The sequence below is a fragment of the Urocitellus parryii genome, chromosome 4 (genome assembly GCF_045843805.1).
Source record: "Urocitellus parryii isolate mUroPar1 chromosome 4, mUroPar1.hap1, whole genome shotgun sequence".
Taxonomy (NCBI): domain Eukaryota; kingdom Metazoa; phylum Chordata; class Mammalia; order Rodentia; family Sciuridae; genus Urocitellus; species Urocitellus parryii.
In genome coordinates, this window is record NC_135534.1 from 181206954 (window position 1) to 181231454 (window position 24501).

General features: G+C 39.4%; 1 protein-coding gene across 2 annotated transcripts in view; it reads right to left on the reverse strand.

Moving 5' to 3' along the window:
• Window positions 1-7748: 7748 nt before the first annotated feature.
• Window positions 7749-24501, reverse strand: part of Grin3a (glutamate ionotropic receptor NMDA type subunit 3A) — a 157163-nt gene continuing 140410 nt past the window's right edge. Inside the window, exons 7-9 of one of the 2 annotated variants that reach the window (XM_026379713.2) lie at window positions 13398-13562; window positions 11978-12054; window positions 7749-8088 (exon numbers count right to left, since the gene is read on the reverse strand). In XM_026379713.2, the coding sequence (XP_026235498.2) occupies window positions 7749-8088; window positions 11978-12054; window positions 13398-13562 (582 nt within the window). Of the gene's footprint in view, window positions 8152-11977; window positions 12055-13397; window positions 13563-24501 lie in introns of both variants that reach the window. The other variant, XM_026379705.2, reaches the window with a different exon arrangement.

The window sequence follows — 24501 nt, forward strand, 5'->3', positions numbered from 1 at the left end:
CAGATCTTGTATGAATTATCTTTTTTGCTTTCCTTTTTTGTTACCTTGGAAACATCTTAGCAATTTTGACCAAAATTAGGTGCACTCTAAGGCATGTCAGTTAACAACGTGATTTAGTTCTTCTTTACTGTAGAGATCTTTTTCAAAGATGTTGAGCTGAGTCTACTAACTATAGCATTCTTCATGAATCACCATTGGATTTCTTGTTTTTTCTTATTCTCTGTCCAGATACATAGGCATCCAGATACATAGGTTCTTTAAGGGCAAGAGTTTTGCTTATGGAATAATGTTTCTGCCATTCCAGTGATGAGTATAATTTGATATTGTGAAGAAAATAAAGAAACCATCATGTGTCTTCTAAACCCACGGGGATGGAAACACTTTTTTTTTTTAGGAAGCTATAAGCTTGACTCTATTCTCATTATCATTTGCTATTGTGGAATGCCTTTAACTTTAATTTCTTAAGTTTTTTTTTTTTTTTTTCCTGAGGACTCTTAGTTGATTGATGGTAAACTCAAGTCCCAATGGGTCTGCAGTAACATTTTGACTCCTTACTATCACAAAAGTATTCCTGATTGACTTATGATAAAACAGTTACATGAGAGTAAATAATAGAACATTGGTAGGTTTTGTGTCAGTTGCATTGGACTTACCCAGCAGGACATTCTTTGCATGGAAATACTTGAAAATATCCTAGATATTAAGGCTTGGGATAGTAGTTGTCCCATTACAAAGGAAAATTAAGCTTTCTCTTCTACGGATTTCTGTGCAAGTTTGGTTTCTTCCTAATACTAGCTATTAAATTCTTATTTATAGAAGGCCTCACAATTACTGAAATTTATTTGAAAAGGACAGTGTCTTAATCTAGTCCCCAACATCTAGCAGAGGCACATAGTACTCAGTAAAGGTTTCCATGATCTGAGTTAATTTGGCTCTGTGCTTCTGCTCCTAGATCTTGAGAAGTCGGCTTTGTTGGGCTGTTTTGTGTATTCAGATTTTATTATTTATTTTTTTCAATCTCTCTAGTGGAAACATCCTTTCCTTATATATTGAAATAAGTCTTCAAAATTGATTTATCCTGATATTTATGACTGCATTTAAAATTTATTTTATGGTGGTAAAAAAAGGAATTAGTATGAATTCTGAGACTGAACCTTCTCTAGAGGCAGCCCACCATAGCTGAAGCTTCTCTTATTCTAGGTTAGCCTTTTTTTTTTTCTCCTTCTTCTTTTATAAGGAAAGTTGTGGACAAAAATTGGAACAACAGTATATCCCCATTAATATAATAATGCTAAACTCAGGATTTCAGATTATTGAAATCTATGGAGTGAAAAGATTTGAAAGTTAGGATGTGAAAGCAGAAAGGGATCTTGGGCCTTGTCTTTATTTTAGAGACAGGAAAATAGGCTTCAGGGTCACTCTGCTGAGTCACAAAATTGAAATGCGATTATCAGACCTTTACTTTTCTTTCTTTTATACTAAGTGGAAACCCATACTAGTATATTACTTGTCATCAGGAAGATAAGAAATGAAGGTTTTTCTGAGTAATTCTGAAGTTTTTCTGAAGACTTTCATAAACCCAGCATATTTATCCCAGCGTGTTTATCTAAGGCAGACCTCAGATTGGGACTACTTTTTGTTTCTGTTTAGACATAGAGTTCCAGTAGCACATCTTGTAGAGCAAAATTGAACCATAGCGATTTTAGATTTCTTCCTGCTCTCTCATATTGTGCCTTTGTTGAATGTTTATTGTGATTCAGCACTATGTTAAATGTATTTCTTATGAAGTCAAACTTTCTTGCAAATGGCTCTGCCTCTTGTTATCAAGTTATTTTGCCTCCTTGCTTCAGTTTCTTCATCTTTTAACTATTGACTACATCATAGGATTGTATTGAGGATGAAATGAATCATATGTGGGAGATATTCATTCAGTACAATGCTTGGCATCCTCTGAGAAGTTAATTTTTCTTTCTATCGTCATTTTCATTCTGTTTCTGGGAAAAAAAATAAGACTGACATCCTCTCTGAAATCCACATGGATTTATCTGTGCCTGTATCTCTAGTCTCTCTGTTCTGTTTAAATGATGTCATGGCTAAGTAATTCCAAAACATCAAAAAGCTAACTTTGCTCACATGTGAGTGACAACCAGCTCCACCTAGTGATGATGATCCTATCTTCTAATGTGTCCCTCCTGAGTAAAGTTCCCCAGTTCCTTGTTTGCCATGGTTTCCCAACTCTAGAACTTTTCATATGCTGTTTCTTTTACTTGAAATGCCTCTTAACTCTACCCAGTCTCTCCACTCTTCTTCTCCACCTTCTACACGTTAAGTGCTGTCTTTATTCCCGTAGCATTTCTTTTCTTTTTTGGTGTTATTGGGGATTGAATCCAGGGGCCCTTTTTATTATGAGATTGGGGCTCTCATTAAGTTACCTAGGCTGGCTTTGACTTGTGATCCTCCTGCCTTATTCTCTAGAGCTATTGGGATTACAGGCATGTACCATTATATCTGGTTCTTTACGTTCGTTTCTTTATCAGAGTACATACCACATTATGCTACCAGTTTGTGTCATCCACACTAGGCTGAGCTCCATGAGTCCATGGGATCAGAATCTACTTTTGTCTTTTTATTACAGCTAACCCAATTCCTGGCTCATAATAGGCATCTAAAAAATGGGTAACTTAATAATGTAAAACATTCTTGAGTAAATTGTTATAACCAAATCAAATCTCAAATTAGGTTATAGTGGGTTCAAATTTTTATGAGATTTGATTTGGTTGTAACAATATGTGTGAAGACTGTATCAGTCTAGCATATTCATAACAGTAAGTCTGTCAGTAGCTAAAATGATTGTCAGAAGCTACAAACATGCCTGAAACTGCAGGACTGCTGAGCGATTTGCAACCATCTTTATACCAGTTTTCAGTTAGAGTAGAAAACTGAAATTACAGGTGCTAAAACATTACTTTTGTAAAACTATAGGGGCTACAGTCTTGAGTTAAATGGATCAATGTAGGTACACTCACCAGTTCCCCTCTCTGTTCTGTGGAGTTGAGGACAGTAAAACAGACTAAGGGGGCATTGGGAAGAGGAAGAGTAAGGCAATGATCAGAATTCTGACAAAATGGTATGTCTGCACTGTCTACCTAAAAGTCTCTATGCTACTATCACCACTCTGTGACCTTGGGCAAGTTAAGTAATTTCTCTGACTCATTTTTTCACCTGTAAACTAGAGGTCTCTCTTATCTACATCTGAAGTACCTATCTCATGGGATTATAATTTTTTTTAATATTTATTTTTTAGTTTTGGGTGGACACAGTATCTTTATTTTACATTAATGTGGTACTGAGGTTGGAACCCAGTGCCTCATGCATGTTAGGCGAGCACTCTCCACCACTGAGCCACAACCCCAGCCCCTGGGATTGTAATCTTTAAGATTAAATGAGATCATTATTATAAGTGCCCAGTAAATGTTAGCTTTATAGTTTTTTCTGTTTAAAAATGGTGAGAGGATCAATTGTGAGAAGGCCTCTGACATTAAGAGATCATACCTGCCTCAGTCACTACTGCAGCTCCAGCACTTGGCCTGCATATGGAGGCTATTTAGCAAATGTTTGTTAAATTACTACATAAAGACAATTATGGCAGAGTTTTTAGAGATCTGTGAGTATTGTGTTCTTTCCTAGCCTATCTCTGGCTCATGAAGCACTTCACTTCTACTGCACAGTACTTGGATTTTTGAGTTTTCTTAATACTTCTTGTGTTAACTTTGGACTATACCAAGAAAACAAATATAACTCATTCCTATTAGGAAGAACTGGTGTCTTATCAACACTTAAATCCCCCAAGAATGGCAGCAATGAGGTTTCTATCTGAACATTTATTCCACAGTCATAGAAACTGAAGATGGAGAAGACCTGAGGACATCTTGTCCATCCGTGTTGTTGTACAAGAAAGCGGCTGGAGCAAAACAGCCTGTTCACTTGATGCTCACAAGACAGCTTTTGGTTCTTGGAGCATAGGGATTGCACACATTAAAATGAAGACACAATGCAAATACTCTTCACAAACCTTCAGAAAATACTTATAATTACATTATTTTCATAAAATGATCAGTAATTAAGAAGAGTGAGGGAATCCTGGGTTAGATGGGCGTTTGAGGTGGGTGAAGAAAGAGTAACTGAACAATGCAGATAGTGGTTTTAATGACTAGAATGCAATTTCCTTGGGATTTTCTGGTTTGCGTATCAAAACATAAATTGGGAGGAAAAGAGGTTTTAAAGTAGTTTCTTTTCCCTTTATTCTTTGTCCACACCAAGGAAGTGCTTAACTTGCTCCAGGGCTCAGACAGACCCAGCACCAACACTGAGACAGATCATAGCACTGTTGCACTGGACTCTTGTTCCACTTAGCACTTCTTGGGCTGACAGGGAAACAGCAGCTCCTTATAGGGTTTGTGCATCAGCAAGATTCATGAATAATTAGGAGTCTCCTCCACGCACATTAAAGACCTCAACTGATTTGGTTCTGTGGCTAGCTGCCTCACTTGGCTGTCCCAATCTTTCTTCCAATCTATTTTTATTTATTGGAGAAATCGCCTTTCTCCTTTACTTTGTGGCATAAACGCTTTGGGGCCCTTATTACTTATATGAACCAAGAAGACATCCATTTCAGCTTGCCCAGTATGCTGTATGTGCTTCCTGTGCCAGGATTTCCCCTTTGGAGGATGGGACATGTACCAGGTTTCCCAGCACCAGAGCTTGGAAGAGAATAGAAGTCTTCCTGATCTCATGAAATGGAAGCCAATGAGAGGAGGCAAGGTAGCTAGCATCTCTTAGCTCTTTCTAATTTACCAAAATGCAACCCTCCACCTGAAGTACTTAAAGTCTTCTGATCTTTGTTGTTGGGTCTTTTTTTTTTCTTTTTTTTTTTTTTTCTGAGCCTGAGGAGGGAATTTGAGAGAAGAGAGGTGGAATAGAACAGAAGAGTTTCAAGGACCCACCATTTCATGAAGTCTTTTTACAAAACACAATACACTGTTTCACAAATTGCAAAACACTTTTCAATTACTACCATTTAAAAAACCATTGCTACTGAACATGAAGACTGCTTCATTTCAACACAAGCAATTATGGTTTTTCTTTACCCAAGACTTGGGAATATTTTAAGCAATATTGACAGCAGTAAGCCTGCCTTTGCCGCCTGCTGCTTCTCACTGCATTTTGGCCACAATTTTGGCCAGGTACTTCCTCAGAAGGTACTTGAGAAGTATGCACTGGTCCTCTACTCTGTGGATAGGGTGGTATGATTGCCACCGCTCAGAATGCCTCAGTAGAGAAACTTAAGGTAAACCTGATATACAAAAATCCAAACTTACAAAACAGATACATTAAGGGATAATTAATTGCATTACAAAAGGATTCTTTACAAAAGAATTCACCTCTGGGTTCCCTTAAATAGCTTCTCAAGTACAGTCACCATATGAGTTGAGTTACAAAAATGTCCACATACATTAGGAGCATGGCTGTTAACACGAATTGAGGTACACCTGTACATCAGCCTTCCATGCTGCACAGATATCCAGGGGTGCTCGGAGTATGGCGGCAGAATCTTTAGGTATCCTTGTTTGTCAGAAATGGGTGGGGATGGCTAAGGGGCATGATCTTCCAAAGGCAGCTATAAACCTACTTTTGAGCATAGGGTGGGGTTGTGGGGAAAGGGAAGATACTTTAAAGCAAATTGTCCTTTCTGGTTTGGGAGCTCACCTGATCCCTCACTGTTGAACTGTTTCATCTGAAGTTGACCGCAAGTCTAATTTTGGAGTCCTCTTACCTCCCTTATAAGCATCTCTGAATTTATCTCCACTCCTGAGTTTTCTCAGTTAACTAATTGCTAAGGTGTTAGCTAATTACAGGTTAAAGTATTATATTTCCCCTAGAGCACTGGATAGCTCTTGGTGGAATTGCAGACATAGTACTAAAAAAAAAAAAAAAAAAGACATAGTACTAAAAAAAGACATAGTACTAAAAAAAAAAAAAAAAGAAACTGTGAACTTTCATACTTCTTGGCCCACTGCTGTGAACTTACTGTAGATATTCAAACTGATCAGGGTGGGGAAATGAATACTGAGTGGATAAAGCAACAAGTGATAAGAAAACCTAGTCCTCAATGGTGCCCTAGGGTCAGGGTGCACTGTGAAAGGTGAATCAGCAGATTGTGCTGAAGTTAAAGGAAAAAATCCTCAAAAAGTGTCTCCTCACTTCTCCCCATGCATGATGGCAGCCAAACTGAACTTCCAAAGTAGTGTTTCTTCATGAGTAATTTTAGGACCCCTGCATGTGTTCCTAGGGGTGTTAGTTAACGCTGTTTCTGAGTCCACCTCCAAACCCCAACTCCCATAATCTCTGGGGAAAAGTCCTGGCCATCAGCATTCTGAGGAGTTCCTTAGCTGATTCTCATCTGTGCTAACACCTGGGAACTGAAGTTCTGGAGTTCATATATTTATTTCTTTTTGCATGCCCAAGCTATTGTTACTGGGGAAAAAAATCCCTAGGCAAGGGGGAAGCTAGGTTACTTATATTAGTGTTTGATGGGTCCTGGAAGATAATCAAAGGGATCCAAACCTGTTCTTAGCTCCTCAGAAGTGAGTGGATTTGAGGATGGGAGATTGACTTGGTAATATCCCTATAGATATGCAGAGCACAGACTACTGAATGCTGAACCTTCTGATGTTCTTGGGCTGAAGGTTCACTTTTTGGATTCTTATGGCTGATAAGTGACTGCTGATCTGAAAATGATGTACAGAGTATTTCCCTTAACCTGCAGTCCAATTCACATGCCCTATTACAAGCAAAAAAATAGGGATATTCCAAGTTCATCCTAACCTTGCTTTGCTTTTCTCTTTCATTTCCTTTATAAAAGGCACGCACTATAGTGGAAATGCTTAGTTAGGTTAGAAGTATAATCATATTCATTCTTTAGCCAAATGGCCTATCTGGTCCAGAGATTTTGTTGTAAAAGCATGGTGTGCATTTTTCAGGTCCCTTTTGCCTGACCTCTGTCCCCCCCCTCACCGCATTCCCATTCCTTTTCATAGTGGCATGTAAACATGTTCCTATTAAATGTTAGGATGGTGTTAGAGATCCAAAACCTTCTTAAGAACTTGGCTCTTTGCCTGATCCAGTCAAACCTTGCCTGCAATGATATTGAGTTTGCTTTATTTTTAAGTATGCCCTCTTCCTCGAGTTACTCTAGCACTTAAACTGCTCCCCATTCAGAATGTGGGTACAAATCTAGATTGGGGAGTTGTACCAAAAGCTATAGCCCTGGATAATTCTGTTTTATGTTAAGATTAAAATCAACAACCCAGTAAGACACAGGTTTGAGTAACATTTTTATCTCTGGTTGATAGTGCAGAGAAAGGGCTAAAACCTGGGAATATTATTGTGGCACCTGGTGAAATGTTAATAGGAGCTAGGGGTTGTCTGATTGTTCACAGGTCCCTTATACAGAGGTTACTCCTAACTTTGGACTCCTGCTAGGAAAAAGCTTTTTACCCTGGAGACCTAGGGGGTGAGTTTGGAAAAAGAATCACTGCTGCATGTTAATCTGGGGAGAGCTGACTTGACCCCTAGAAGACCTAGATCTTGGTTTCCCTCACCTTTGTCAATCCTTACAAAAGAGCATTACAAAGTATCTCAAGGGCTCAGGAAAGCCAGGAGTTGGGGGAGGAGGGCAGCCTGATTGCCTAGGACTCACAAGTCCGATTTGTCCTTTGATACTCTTCCAGCTCCGTTTTTCTGCTCACAGCCAACTGTAGCTCCTGGCGGATCACCTGAATCTGCTTCTCCAGCTCTGAGAGTTCCTGCATCACTGAATTCCGAGCTACGTTGAGGTTGTCGGCTTTCCCATTGGTGGTCAGTGAGGCAGGGAGCTCTCTTCTCCTTGGAGGGAGAGGGATGTCTTGGTGGGTCCGAATGCCCAGCTGGTTTTGTCCTCCCTCATCACTAAAGATGTATTTTCGTTGGTTGTCATGACTCATATTGGAAGTATTCCACACCATGAGTTGATGGGGTCCTATGTTGGACCTAGGAAGCAAAGACAGTTCAAATTCAACTTCTGTTATGCAGCCTTCCAGTGCTCTTCCCCTGCTGGCCGTGTCCTGCATGAACAATATAGAGCTGGGTATGCCTTTCAAGATGAGGTTACAAAGCCATTGATAAACTTGCTTGCTAGGTGGGTGGTGGGGGACTATAGGAGCCATGAACTTTCAACTGAAGTTCAAGGTCTTATCTTTTTTTTTTTTTTTTTTTGAAGAGAGAGAGAGAATTTTTTTTAATATTAAATTTTCAGTTTTCGGTGGACACAACATCTTTATTTTTTTTATGTGGTGCTGAGGATCGAACCCAGCGCCCTGCGCATGCCAGGCAAGCGCATTACCACTTGAGCCACATCCCCAGCCCCCTTATCTTGTCTTTTGTGCTTTAGAAATGGAACAGGGTATCATTTGATGGTATGTGGCGTGGCACATTCTTTTGTAAAGAACCTTAGGTGCCTTCCTGAAGGGGAAGCACAGTAAGCAACTCTGCCTTGAATAGTCTATGACTGTAAAGATGATGATTTAGTAAGAGTGAAAGTCTCTTTATTCAGATGTTGGCCTGCAAGCATCAGTCTGCTGACAGATATGATTATATGGCTTATCTCAATCTCACAGGGCCATGCTGATGTTTACTACTTGATTAAGGGGAGAATAAAAGTATATAAGCCACAGGTTTCAGCAAAATGCTTTTTATTACAGGGATGTTTTTATGTAGTTTGAGAATAACAGGTCAGATCTGATGCTTAAAAAAAAAAAAAAGTCCCAAGAAAGACTCAGGTTCTTGCTGGGATAATGAACGTCAAGTTGAAATGGATTTGAGGTTTGTGCTCCTCTTTCAGGCTTGCATTGTGGCTCCTATCATCATTTTGGAGAAGTGGCTATAGACAGTAAGAAAGTTATTGCTAGATAGGTACAGGAGGGAGGTGATCTTGTTTCTGAAATGCACTTTGATAGTTGTATGCAATGCGAAGAGTTTCTCACTACAAGAACAGTTAAGAGCCCTAAGCAGTAAAACTGCTGACTTCTATCCTAGGAGAAGACCAAGGAGGAAGATTATGACTTTATGACTGCTTTTGCTGTCTGGGTAAAATGCAGTAGAAACACCCTATTAAATCCTTGTATTTTTGCTCCCACCCACATTACTAAACTGACTATTCCTTTTTACCTGCTAGGGAGAAAGGGAAGGAGGAGTAAGGGCAAGGGTGATAAAGTCTTGATGCATTTACATGATTGAGAACAAAAACACAAGGACTTAATAGAATGATTCTCTTTTGCTTGCCCTGAGGTAGATTGGAAATGTGGTCTGGTCCTTCATTCCTCCTTTCGGCCATGCTCCTCTGTCATGGGACTTGGCTGTACATCCCTATCAGGATGCTTCCCTTCTCTTTGAATGAGGACTGGTCTTATAACTTGTTTTGACCAATAGAAAAGGTGGCAGTTCCAGCCTAAGCTTTCAAGAAGCATTTCTCTTCTAGTCCCCTGTTGCTACAATGTGAACAAGTCCACATTAGCCTGCTGGGTGATGACAGACCATGCGGAGAGAGTCCTCCATCGCCCTAGTAGACCAAATGAGACCAATCATAGGCCAGGCAGCTTTTAGTTACTCTCCCCTCCCCAAGCTGGCTGCAAACATAAGGAAGCCTGGTCCAATTTAGCCAAGTCTGGCTCAGATCAGCAAACTGCTCAGCTAATCCATAGATTAGTAAACAACTCCCTGTTGTTGAAAACATTAAGTATTAGAACAATTTCTCACACAGTGAAAACCAACTGCTATATTCCCCAAGCCATTAAAGCACACAGACATACCAAACTACCCTTTAGTTCTTTAATGTTTCTCTTAGTTTGTTTCATATTAATGAGCAGAATGTACCAGAGCTCAGTTTTCCTATGTCCTAGACTGGGTAAAAGTTCTATAACGAACCCACTTAGAGCTCCCCTAACTTTAGATTAGAATCAGAGAGAAGACAAATAATAATTTTTCTTCTGGTCTTATGGTCCCCTTAATTTTTCACATGTTGACTATGTATATATAATCTCTTGCAATATCCATTTGTTTCTCTGCATTAAATCAAAAAGGAACAACATCTGTCTCCATACTAGGGCTCAAAATTTTTGCAAGACTTTCCTCAAGATCATTTTAATAATTCATAATTCGTGGGCAAAGGAAATGTGGGCCCAAGACCACCTCTCATTCATAACAGAAAACAAAGGGGTAGACAGCATGATTGTTTTTCATAGCTGTATCTCCTATGGGCCTGCTGCAGTCCCTTCCCTCCAGGTCACATCTAACTAATCAGGAAGGTTTCCACTTTTCCTTACAGCTTCTCTTTCCAGTCAGAGAGTGCTTCCTGACCCCTTTCAGTCTGTGACATTCCTGTATCACAGTACAAGTCTGTTAGTGACAAACTGTTGGTTACTCAGGTCACAGGACTTATTCTGTCTTAGCTTTGCCTCAAAGTAAGAGATTCAGAAAGGAAATCTGCCAAGAAATTGGGTACATTGAGTGAGCAGACACACTTGGCTCCCAATTGAGGTGAGATAGATGTGAATAAGAATGGCATCACAGTTGGAGACGAGATCACTGGGCTTCCTGTTTATTGCTGGAAAACAAATGTTTTGTCATTGTAAGACTGCATCTTTGCTGCTGCTGTGTCTTCTTGTGTTCCTCTCATTAAAATTTTATGTTAAAAATAATTATAGAAAAATCTATGTAACGTGACATGGAACAGCTGTGACCTGATTAGGCTACAGCTTGTCACTAAGAGACTTTCACTGTGATAGAGGCATGCCACAGACTTGAGAGGGAGCAGAGAGTGCTCTCTGACTGGAAAGAGAGGCTCTAAGAGACAATGGAAATGATTCTGACTAGCTAGATGTGCCCTGGAATGAAGGGACTGCAACAGCCCCATAGGAGATACAGCCATGACAGAGAACCATGCTGTTCACCCCTTTTTCTTCTGTATAAGTGAGCGGTATGAAAATCAGATTTCAAACCTACCCAGAAAACTACACTTTGAAGCTGGATTGCAGAGTTGCTCAGAGTAGATGCCCCCATCTGAGGCCTCTGGGCACACGGAAGAACCAGCAGGGCATAGGCAAAGAGGCCACCAGAAATGCTTCTGAAATCTTCAGTCACCATGAATGAGGTGACAGTCGTGCACAGGTGGCCATGGTGAGGATGTGGAGTTTGAAGTTTCAAATGTCATTGATGCATTTAATGTTTGCTACTTTCTGCCAATGAAATGCTGTTTTCTAGGGAGTTCTAAGAGTGAAATCTAAGGAAATCAATAAGGAAGGACATGTCTGTTGTGTATTTCAAATATTCCTAGGAGTGCTGGAAAGAGGCTGGAAGTAGAAACATGCCCCAAAGACAATAGCACATGAAATTAACTGCCTGTAGCACTCATGAATTCAGTTTCAACTGTATTCTGTACCTAATAATAGTTAATATTTATTAGGCATTTGTTTTGATTTCAAGGTTTGGCAAATATTATCTCTTTAATCTTTACAGCAACTCTAGGAAATAAATATTGCTTTTCTCAGTTTTACAGATGAACCTGAAGCACAGGGAAGTTCAAGAACTTGTCCAAGGCCACACATATTGTAAGTGGTAGAGATAGGATGGATCCAGACACTTGACTCCAGTGTCCACACCTGCACTTTCAACCATGACAGTATTGTGCCTATTCTGCACGTGTGTGTGTTTTAGTTTATCCAAAACTATATGTACTTATATTGATTTTGTTTATCAACAAATTGTCCTGATTTGATCTGAAAAATTATTTAGTCATAACTTCCCTTTTGGGCATGGGTTCTCAGTTATGTCTCTAAACTTACTTTAGCAAGTACAAAGACAGCTGGCATTGGCCTCCTCTTACCTCTTTTCCACGCGTTTGGTCTTGAAGCGCTGTTGCTTTTCTTCTACAAATGATGTGTTTAATGCTCGATGAAATCTCTGGTGGAAAGAACAGATTTAGAGGTAGAGATCATTAGAAACACATGGGTCAGGAGACAAAGTACCGCTTGGGATTTAATGGAGTATCTAGTCTCTATAAAACTTGGCCTCTTTAACCAAATTTCAAGGATGCCTGAAAGTATATCAACATTCAGCCTCAAACCTCAGGATAATAAGAATTCTAATTACATGTTATTATTCTACTTGGAGGGGGAAAAAAGAGATCTATTAGGAAGTTTGGAAATGTTTTGGATTGTAAAATGGTGAGTGATATAAAGAAGTGTGAACATAGCCCATGTGAAGTAAAGCCTTGTACATTTGCTAAAATGATCAAAACCTTGTTCCTACATTTTGGCAAGAGAAACATAAATCCTGAGAGTTAAACTAATTATATTAACATATTAGCATACAATGGAGATCACTTTGTGGAACTCTCCTAGGAGACCAAGTTCTCCCGGGAAGGAAGCAGTATGAATAGGGTTCGACTGAAACCAAACCAATGATAGTATTCCATATAGAAACAAAAAGGTACAGCATTAAGAGAGCCAGAAGGTCAGCAAGAGAATAGACAAATGGGGGCAAGAGAGGCAAAATGCACAGACTCACTGGTGAGAAGTGACCCAGGGTGTGCAGGTAGAGGGATCCCGCAACTGGGGAAACCAGGACCACTCACCCTCCTCACCTTGGTGGATGAAAACACTCTATTTGTGAGAGCCTCTCCTTTATAAGACACCCTCTGACCACATTTTGGTTTTCCATGCCAATATCCTGCAGGTAAGTATGGGAGGAATACGTAAGGGGGTGTCAGAATGGTTGGTCTGCTAATGGTTTCTGTCCTCCCTGTACATCCATGTGATGGTGTCTGGGTTGCATGCAAGAACTGTGGCACTATTAACCTTGGCCTGAGCACCAGCAGGCTAAGAGGACCCTCAAACCTCTGGACTAGAGAAAACAGAGAACAGGGCAAATAGTCACTCAAAGGGAAATAGGGATCTTGAATTCATTTAATAGGGTTCAATTTTGGCAAGAAAAGAATCTGTAGGTAATACATTTTTCACACCATCTCTTAACATGGTCACCATTAAGTGGAATCTCATTAAAAATAGTTCTATTTATTCTATTATGAGTAGCAGTGGAGAGTTACAGGAAAGGAAGGGACACTGGGATTGCTTAATTTAGGGGGAAGGCAAATCAATGGGACAGAAGAAAATCCATCTTCTAATTGAGTGCCTACACTACTCTTGTTCTTTTGGGGGTTTGCCATTTGTCAGTCTGACATAGGGCTCTAGATCCTCCCATCACTGAGTATGGGATCATTGAAGCGAGAGACCTATAGCACTCACCTGACTGGTGTGCAGCCAATATTGCAGTTTGGATTTGTTTTTGATTCGTGGTAACAGCAGCCTGTACACTATGTGCTCTCCAATGGTTGTCAAGATGGACAGACCAAATCCAATGCACAGCAGCACGAAGAGTCCAGAGAAATGTTTGATGCCCATTTGCAAAGTCTGTGACAAAACAGGAAAGGCCATGAATGTGATGCTCCATGTGATCCAATGCCAATTCATTTTTTTTCTTTTCTAGACTCAGCATCCTGCTTTTCTGGACCCAAGGAAAGCTGGAGACTATTCCTCTGTGTGTTTAGTGAACGTCAGCCAGTACTGGACTGAGGGTGGAGCAGAGCACAAGCCCTGGGGTACTACTCTCATATTAATCTCATTGTATGAATTACACCTGGTGTTGTGCCAAGGCCCTGGGTGTTAACAACACCCCATGCCCCTTAGAGATGGAGAAAGTAGAGATGGAGCTCAAACAATTTAATATGTTCAAATGCTGAATAGCTGTGAAGGAAAGAGACTCTCTCAGGGACAGAGAATAAATAGATTTAAGGAGAAAAGAGATGCCTTTAGTAGTTGTGGAATTTATATCTGACAGGGAAAATGGAAATCATCTAGTTCAATGCCTTCATTTTACAGATAAGGAAACAGATCAAAGAAGTGTAGTAAGTTGAACCAGCCCATGAAATGAGGTAGCTGAGGAGGAGAAAGAGAAAGAACTTAATATTTATTGGTTGCAAACTTTTTGCCAAGTATTTTGTATTTAGATAGGTATTATAATACCCATTTTATAGTTAAGGAAACATACTATGCAAGTCCTTGGATGCCATGCTAAGGAATATGGGTGTTATTTGTCATCATTACCACTGATAATTATTTAGCACTTACTATGCATAAGACACAGTTCTGAGTACTTCATCAATGTAGCAACTTGCCTAATCTTCATAACAACCTGTGAGGAAGGTACTGTTTATATCCCTATTTTATAGGTGAAGAAACTGCAACAGAGAAGTTCAGTAACTTGTCCAAGGTCACATAGCTAGAAAGTTAGTGCTGGGTCAAGACATGCAGTTTATCTCCAGGAGAGCCACACTCTTGACTTCCTCATCTGTCTGATGTGAGAGATCCTCCTATTCTCTTTAAAGGATTTCCTTTATTTCATTCTCCCTGACTCTCCCCACCCAGTCCTGGAGAAAAAGCCAGCCAGGCATGGTTCAGGCACTAGGTGCACTGGGAAGTCCATCTTGGGATCAAGACTGGGAGATGGAGCCTAGTTCATTGATTCTCTTTTCCTCCATGATAGGACTTTGGGCAAAGACTGTAGATCAAAGATCAGCATTAGAATCCCCAAAGAAGGAAAGACAAGAGCTGCTCAGGGGCTCAGAGGTTTAGGAGACTGAGATATAGGCAGGAAAATGAGGCAGAGGACTTCAGAATAAAGGCAGATGCCTAGACCCTGCTGGTCTAGGAGAGGGTTTGGAGAGGAGGTACACTGGGCCCTCAGGACTACATAGGTACTGGGCCTTTTCCCTGGGAAATCTCTGTACTAGAAGTGACAAATTACATAAAATTAACCTCTAGAAAGTACATACAAATGTATTGAAAGTAGACCTTATCCTATGTCTATTGTAAGGTGAACAGGATTGGCTATTAGAAATATCCAAAGAGGAGTTATTGCTATGGATAAAGAAAAAACTGGGGAAATTCATTTTGGACTTTAACACTAACATCATCAGACATTCAGTAAAACTCTGAATAGACAGATGAGCACTGCCTCCTTAGGAAGCTAAGACATTGTCAAGATAAGGAAGAGAAATGAATGCAACTTATAACAAGACATCTTGCCTTTGAACACAGGGTTCTCTCTCTGTTTTCCTGTGCGTAACAGTAATTAGTCTCATTTTCCTCTGGTGACCTCAGTAATAAGTAGGCTATATTCAATTTATATTGCATATTTCTTTCTTTAAACTTCTGATGTTTATACCCTCATTCTAACAGATTATAGAAGTAGTTGTGTTTTTATTAGGCATTTAATATGTGTGCCAGGAGCCACATATGCACATTATGATCTTGCAATAACCCCATAAGTTAAGTAGTATTACCTCCATTTCACATTTGAGCAAATGGAGAATCCTGGAAATTAATTACATTATCCAAGATCATACAAGCAAATATGTGGGGGAGTCAGACCAGGTAGTGAATCTGGGCAGTGTTATGCATAAGCCTGCATTATCTCTTGAGCAAATGCCACTTATAGGTATCCTTTACTCTCTGAATTCTCACTGTCTACTCACTGTAAAAACTTGCAAAAGAATTTTATTAAAAAACTCAGCATCTAAATTGAAAATCCATTATAATCTGCCTGTAAGCACCAACCAAAATGTTTAAGTTGTGTCTGAGTCTGAGTGATAAGATGTGCAGCTGCAGTTGATGTGCAGCTGTGGTTGTAATTTGGCCTTTCTTCCCCTAGGATCATGGATCTTTAAATGTGCTATGCATTGGATATTCACATCCACCCCACGTTATCAAGTGAAAACGTTTTTTTCTAATAAGGTGGAACTTGCTCAACTCGACACTCATCCTTGGATAGGGGGAAAAAAAAAGAGGAGCAATGAATATTCATTGTCAAATATTTAAAATAAATTTAGCTGATGCAGACAAAAAGATCATTGCAGTTTCAAATGACATGAGCAGAAGTATATTTAAAAATGCAATCATGAGCCTGTTCTCATGTTGCTGAGAGCTGTGTAAGTGAAAGCTAAAAGAATGCAAGCAAACTAAACTTTTTAGTTTTTTTTTTTTTTTTTTTTTTTACTCCCTTTTAATCCCATTGCTTCATCTGCAGTTTCGTTTGATGGCTTACAGCCACCTTCTTCCAGAGCCTCCAGCTTCAAGAGAAGATTGTCCCAGGGTTTAGCCATGGGCAAATCTTATATAGTTAATGGCTTCACTTAGTTCTTCACTTAGTCCTACCCCCTTTTAGGCAAATCTTTCATCAGTAAGTAACCATTCAAGAAACTGCCTTGCTTATTTTTCAAAATTTTATTTTATTTATAATATAAAGTATTTCACTCATCATTTGCCTGAGATCTTACTGATCAAATCCTATGCAACTAATCTTCTCTACCTCCAATCCACATCTCCCAACATATATCAACATATATATTATGTTTTGCATTCTATTTATATTAGTAAACCATTTATTGCACTGTGGAGGGAAAGCATAGTTTGTATCTGATATCATACTTTGCATATTGCATCCAGGGATATCCACTAAATAAGCACTAAAAAATTGGAATTGTAAATACTCTATATTATGCAGAAATTCTTGGTGGATTGTCATATAAAACAATCTATGCATTGTGCATCAGGTATTTGACAATGATAGGTGTCTAAGAGTATTTTAGTGATACTTCAGGAAACTGGTTGGGATTCATGGATATGGTGAGAATCATTTTTTATAATTTTTTCCATCTGGAAATTCACCAGTGAACACAGTTCTAGGAGCCGACTAGATTCGGATAAAGAGGGAGATGCCTTTGCTATTAAAAGTGTGCTTTTTGCCCAGATCATCAATGCTTCCAGTAAAATGTAGGGGTCATCATTGGTCGGGGGAAGAAGCAGCAATTTTGCTGCTGCCCAAACCTTGTTTTGCATCTTGCTCAGATGTGGGCACTTGAAACATCTGACAGCTGGCTGGATAAGTGACAAGTTTTCAAGCCTCCAGCAAGAAATGCAATTAAAGTATTTCACTCATCATTTGCCTGAGATGTTACTGATCAAATCCTATGCAACTAATCTTCTCTGCCTCCAATTCACATCTCCCAATATATATCAACCGTTCAATTTCTTGGGTTCTCTACAGTTTCTATATTTATTGGTTTTGATTCTCCTCTCATTGTCTCCTGGACCCACTTAACTCAGGCTTTTGTTGTCCTCTGCCCTAATTACCTGTCAAGCAACTCCTATCAGTCATCAATTACCTCCACATTATCAAATCCAGTGATCAGTTGTCACCTAACTCATGTATCCGGGGCATTGTTGATTGCTCCTTCCTCTTTGATATCTTTTCTTCAATTTGTTTTTGGCATACCCCTATCTCTTTGTTCCATCTCAATCTCTTGCACTGTTCCTCCTCATCTTTCTGACATGCCTTCAATCCTTTGCTCTCACTTTCTCATTCACAATATGGCTTTAAATACCACCTATACATAATGATTCCTAAGAATTTGGGACTTTTATTCCTCAACTCCCTATTCAACTTCTTTACTTGATTATCTAATGGATATCTGAAATTTAAAACATCAAAAATGAACTCCTAATTTTCTCCTTGAAAGCTGCTTCTTACATTGTCCTTCTCATCTCAGTGAAACTCCATTCTTGCAATTGCTTAGGACAAAAGCTGTAGAGTCATCTTTGACTCCTCTCTTTCTTTTGCATTCTGTATCTCATATGCCTCTAAATTAATGGTGGACCTGATGTTCAGAGTAGATCCAGAATCTGATGACCTCCCACCACTTGGACCATACACCCTGGTCCAAATTACCATCACATCTTACCTAAATTATTGAAATAGCTTTGCAATTATTTTCCCTGATCCCTTCAGCTTGTCTTTTACATGGCAGCTAGAATGACCCTCTCAAAACATCATGTCCCTCCTGTGTTCAACACCAATGTTTTCCATCTCATGCAGAGTAAATTACAGAGTTTTATAATGGGCCTCAAGCCTTATGTGATCTTGTCTCACACTTCCTAATTGCACATCTTCTTTCTCATTTGTTACTCTGCTCAGCCTGTGGGATGCCCCGGTGTTCCTTAAATCCATTCAGCAAATAGTTGCTCGAGGGATTTTTATTTTCTGTTTTCTGCCTGTAAATTCTTCTGCCAGGAGTCAATATTGCTTCTTGCCAACTTTTCATCAAGTCTCTGCTCAAATTCACCTATTGGGTGAAGTCTACCCTAACTACAGTGGCTTTACTTCCTCCTCTCTCAGACAATCTGTCCTCCTAAATCTGACTTATTTTCCTCTTGACATATATTTATTTATTCATATTTCCCTTCTCAAGTAGAACATAAGCTGCAGGAAGGCAGGGATTTTGCCTATTTTGCTCAGTACCTAACCTGATTATCTAGAACAGGGTCTAGCACACATCAGGTGTTCAATAAATATTTCTTAAATGAACGAGAACATCTAAAAGAATCTTATTTGTGTAACATACATTTGTATATTTTCTTCAAACACTTTCATAAACCTCAGGAGTTCATAGAATAGTTTTGTGAGGAAGAAAATGAGAGGTAGAGATTTCCAACTGATAGGTGAGAAAACTAAAGCCCAAAGAGCTGGAAAAACTTGCCTCCTTGACCTGATTATGCTGGAAGTTGGAATTCATCAATCCAAGGAGCTAATGTGGGAACTGGGAGGAAAACTATATTTTAAAATACAGACAAACACTGGGTACTGGATGCAATAATTTCAGGTGTTTTGTGGTGAGAGAGAGAGAGAGAGAGAGAGAGAGAGAGAGAGAGAGAGAACGAATCTTTTTTTTATATCTTGTAGATGGACACAACACAATGCTTTTATTATTATTTTTCTTTATGTGGTGCTGAGACTCGAACCTGGGTCCCGCCCATGCTAATCGAGCGCTCTACTGCTGAGCCACAATCCCAGCCCACACTGTATTGATTTTTAAGATCCTTTCCCTGGGAAAGTGCTCTCCTCTTACCTCATGTGGTTTTGGTGTGTTTACCTATCAATCATATACTCATTGTTCTCACCAGTCCCTGGTCCTGGGCCAACCATGTGACCCAAGTAGGCAGAGACATTTAGAATCTAGGTGGTTGGAGCTGAATGACTGCCAAAGTTAGTGCTCCCAAGACATATTCCTCTAGTTGCTGCCTAATGACCTAGGAGTCCTGTGGTTCCTGAAGCCTCATCTATTGCTTGCTTTCTTCCTTCAAAGAATTGAGCTTCCCCATTATTCTTTTGATAGTTTTCTTAAATTAATCTGTTGCTTAAAACAAAAAAATCTGAGCTGATAGACTATTAGAAGAATTAGGTGTGACTCCAACCTCTTTTGAGGCAACCTCTATTTCTCATGGAGCTTACTGAGAGGAATGGGTGGAGCCTATTTGAGGAGGATTTCTCTGACTGTGTGGGGCTATGCCTTTTTGTGTGTCTCCAGAAGCAGGTGCTCAATAAATGCTTGTTGAATGAAATACATATCTGGAAAGGAACTCAGTTGCAATTACTCTCAAGATTTTCTATTAACACTTTTCCCCAGGGTCTGATGACTACAAGAGCCTGGGGAAGTCATTTTTATTTTTAGCATCTAAGTGTATTAAACTTTGCAGGGATTATCTCCTCTCTGAGTTTGTAAATCCAAATCCTGATATTGAAAAAAAAATTTTTTTTCTTTAATAAGAGGGCTGGGGGTAAAGGAGGAATAACAACTTTATTGAGAGGTAAAGAAAATGAAGGCAATAGTACTCCCCAAATATCACTGACTCTTAATAGAACAGAAAAGGAAGAACTGAATACCATTTTCTAAAATTGAAATTTTTTTCCTCCTATTTTCCCCAGCATAATAGTAGCTAAAAAAAAAAAATTATTGGCAGATTCTCTGTTGTGCTTATACAAATGGCCTTTGTGGCTCCATATGGGTATCAAGACAGAGTGTCCCGGGGAGATAAGTTTTCTCCATTGGAGAAAATGGGGTAAGATTGTGTGCTGTCGTATTTTGGAATTAAAAAAGAATCACTTTAAAACAACCAGGAGAGAGAGGAAGAAGTTCACTCAGAGAATCTGGAATTTTCTCATCAACCAAGACAGAGTAAAAGATCATACTTAGCTGGGTGTGGTGGTGTGCGCCTGTAACCCCAGTTGTTTGGGAGGCTGAGGCAGGAGGATTGCAGGTTGGAGGACAACCTCAGCAACTTAGCGGGACTCTAAGCAATTTAGAGAGATCTTGTCTCAAAATAAAAATTAAAAAGGGTTGGGGTTGGGACTCAGTGGTTGAGCACCCTTGGGTTCAATCCTTGGCACCAGAAAAAAAAAAAAAAGAAAGAAAGAAAGAAAGAAAAAAAAAAAGGATCATACTTAACAAAAGAAACAGGAGAAGATGATTTAGCAAATCCAGGGAAGCACTGTATGAATCCACATCAGCAGTGCTCAGGCATTTGGATAAGCAGAAGGATTCCTAAGCAATCAGGTCGGCCAAAATTTCCCAGCAGGTCCTGGAGTTTGGGGGCTGGGAACTCTTTGTCTTCCCTATCCTGGAAATTGCTTAGCAGCTCATCCCCCAGGGATTGCCCTTGTTGCCCAGGAGATGGAGGAGATGTTACCCCCACCAAATTCCTCAGGCTCCTCAAGCCCCCATGCTTTCTAAGCTTGGGCAAACATCTTTTATGCTTGAAACTCTATTTAATTTGCTACATTAATTCCATGGTTCAGTCTTTTGAAAAATTTGACTCATTCTTAAAAGAACCCCAAAAATTGTTTTCTAAAAATAAATTTGAGATTATTCATAATCCTTTTGCTATAAAATGATTACTTTGGATTCTCCCTGTTCTTTTCTGAACTATGATCATTTGCATACATATTTTCCAGAGTAGTAATTACGCATTATGCTGTTTAAAAACTTGCTATTTTGTAAAATAATAAACTTTTAATATTAATTTTAAAAGTATTATTTTCTATTATTTTCTCATGTGTAAGGCAGTAATGGAATGTTCAGAGGTGAAGTGATTAGATTATGAGAGCTGTAGCCTCATCAGTGGATTAATCCACTTAATGGATTAATAATTTTGATTAATAGGTGGTAACTGTGGGCAGGTGGGGCATGGCTGATGGCATGGTCTTGGGGATTATATTTTCTCCCTGGCCCTTATTCTCTTTCTGCTTCCTGGCTGCCATGAGCTGAGCAGCTTTCATCTGCCTTACCTTTCTGCCAGGAGGTTCTGCCTCACCTTAGGCCCAGAGCAATGGAATCAGATGATCATGGACTGAACCTTTGAAACTGTGAGCCAAAATAATAAGTCGTTCTTATCAGTTTTTTCAGTCACAGTGATGAAAAGTTACCACATTTTATAAGTCACAGTCACTGGCTACTAACATAGGCATAGTAGCTAATAGAAGAAGAGTTCAGAGCTTGGGGTTAGCTCAGTGGTACAGCACTTGGCCAGCATGTGTGAGATCCTAGGTTCTAACCTCAGTACACATACACAACCCCCCTGTGCCCTGCTCCCCAAAAAGAGGAAATATAAAAGGAAAAAGAGGGGTCCAGAGTCTAATCTAAAGTCTGATTCTCAGACTAGTGGCTTCAGTTCTCTACCATGAACACCTATCTTAAAAAGCCTCTGAGCTCTCCCTTTTCAAAGCATGGAAAATAGATAAAACACTACAGCCAGACTACCTACCTACTCTATATCCTAACAGAATCAGTAGCATAAGTGAAGGACGAATTTGTAATTTTTAAATTTTTGAAAGATCTTCCCTTGAGAATGTTTCTAAAGCATGATAGACTTGGAATATAAACCAATTGTGCTGAGGCCATATTTTCCCCTCTGTTTCAAAAGAGTGTTTCATGGCTTGGAGACTGCGACATATGGTAGCAAGCAGACACAACTCATTAGCATAGATTCATAACGACATATTGTTACTAATCTGTGCAGTCTCAGAGCATATTGGTTGCTGTTTTCAATTTAATCTAAATACTGTCACCTATTTCTCAAAAGATGAGATGAAGGAGGAAAACGGTTTTAAACTGTCTTGTCTAATATATTTGTTTCTTTGCTAAAAGTGAAACCAAAGTTATGGGGGCTGGCTGCTTGCTTCTTGACAAGTAATTTACTTCTTTGGGCCTCAGTTTCCTCTTTTGTGAACATTAAGACTTGATTTGATTATATTGATAAGACTAACAGAAATAATTTGAGACAGGTACATATGGAGCCACAAAAGTAAGAGGAATGCCGTTGAAATATAAATGAAGCTCAGGGTTTGGGGTCAGAAAACCTGGTATAAATCCTTGCTTTGTTACTTACTGAATGGATGGCCTTGGGGAACTTCCAATCTTTCTATGCCTCATCTGTAAAGCTGAGATGATGGTGCCCACATCACAGTGTTGATTAAATGATATAATAAAGGTTGTACCAAGAATTACTGTAGCTCTATAAATGGTAACTATTATTGTCACTCCAAGGAGTTGTATAAAACTAAAATTGTTGACAACTGGCAATCAACTGAGAGAAAAAAAACAAAACAAAACAAAGAATTCTAACTTGGAAGTAAGTATGATCCATTTTCCCATCAGATCTTTCCAAAGCTGAAAACAGAAACAAGTTCTTGATTCAGTCATTGCCACAAAGTTTTGGGCAGCTATGTTAGGTAGATTGATGAAGCAATCATTTAATTCTAGTCACTCCAGAAACTAAAATATTTTTCTTTTCCTTGTTACATTTGCATACACAATCCACGTTTCAAACCCATGTTCATAATTTCAAAATCTCCATATTTTGATGTACACATTGCCACTAAAAATAATGTCCCTCTTTTAGAGGTCTTCTTGGCCAGCATGACATGTGCTCACTTTCCCCATGTAAAATTCCCTCCACAAAGTCAAACAGTTGGGCACTGCCCTCTTTTAAAGTTTCCCCAGTTTTCAAGGAGTCTATTATTCCCTCTGAAAATGGGAGGTGGGAGGGAGGACATTGACATTGTCCCCATTGTTTCCTTTCTGGGCCAGAATCACAAAGATATTCAGTTAACTTTAGAGTGGGTTTGGCTAGGTAGTAAATGTTTCTACCTCACTGTTTTTATGGTCCCTGTATTTACCTGTCTCAAATAGTGTTATTACTAGAATCAAATCAAGTATCAATTTTCATAAAACAGGAAACTGAGGCCTAAAGTGAACTTTGCTTATTAAGAAACAACAGCCACCTCATGTCTCCTTTACATACTGATAAGGGAAAGTAGGGAGAAGGGAATCAGTAGCACGAACATATTGTATTCTAGGTGCTTTACACATTTTAAATGGTATAGATCCTCATTTTAATTAGGTGGAAAGACACAAGCTAACTTGCTCATGTTCACATAGCTAAGAGACTATGATAACCCAGTTGCAACTGAATTCAAATCCAGTGTGTTTGCATCTTTGATCTATATTACCCTGCAATAGGGTCATGACTCATATGACTATAGGATTGGGAGTATTTATGATCGTTAATACATTTCTTTAGGACTGCACATGAATTAAAGTGACAGGGACTCCTATTTGTGGTTCTTTAAAGTATAAAAAGTATGTCAGAATGCCTTGTAGATAGTTGTCCTGCCAGTCTAGTTGCCAGCTTCTTCAAAATGAAACAATAATAAACTTATCTGAAATGGATTTTCCTCCTCCTGAGAGAAATCACCTGAATGGTTTCCCTTGGCTAGGTAAGTGTAAGAAGAGCACATTTCATTTTTTTCTAGCATTTTGGGAGCCTTAGACATCTTTATGGGGAGTGGTCCTTTGTGAGAAAGAAAATTATAGTGAAATAGCAATGTTACAGAAGGACAAGAGTTTCTTGAGAGTTTTCAGTTTCTCTGCTCTGCCTCAGATCTAATTTTTAAAATCAGCCAGTGCTGCCACCATTCACCTCTGCTTAGAGACTTATTTGCAAATCTCTGCATCTCTGAGTACCAGAAGCAACACTCCTTTGGCATTCCCAGGAGAGTCACCGCAGCCAGAATCTTTACTGACTCTGTCCTGTGGGAAGGCTGACTCTATATCTCTCCCATTTACTCCAACTAAGGTGAGCTGACAGAGTTGAAAGTGAGAGTGCTTTCTTGGAAGGTCCCTGCCTTGTTTGACTAGAAGATCCCTCTTCTGAACTTAATACTGGAGCTGGTAGCCAACATGGAATATCCACTGCCACTGCCGGTTATAGTTGGGCTGGGCACTTGGTGCAGGATTCACATTTTTTACATGAGCCCTGGAGGATCCCTACTGGACACTTTCCCCTGAGTAGATGCATCATGAGGAATGGAGCTGCAGCCTACTATGAGAAGTGATGAATTTTTGTTGCATGGAGAGTAATTGAAAGACGCTCAGTAGGGAGTCCTTGTGGCTACAAC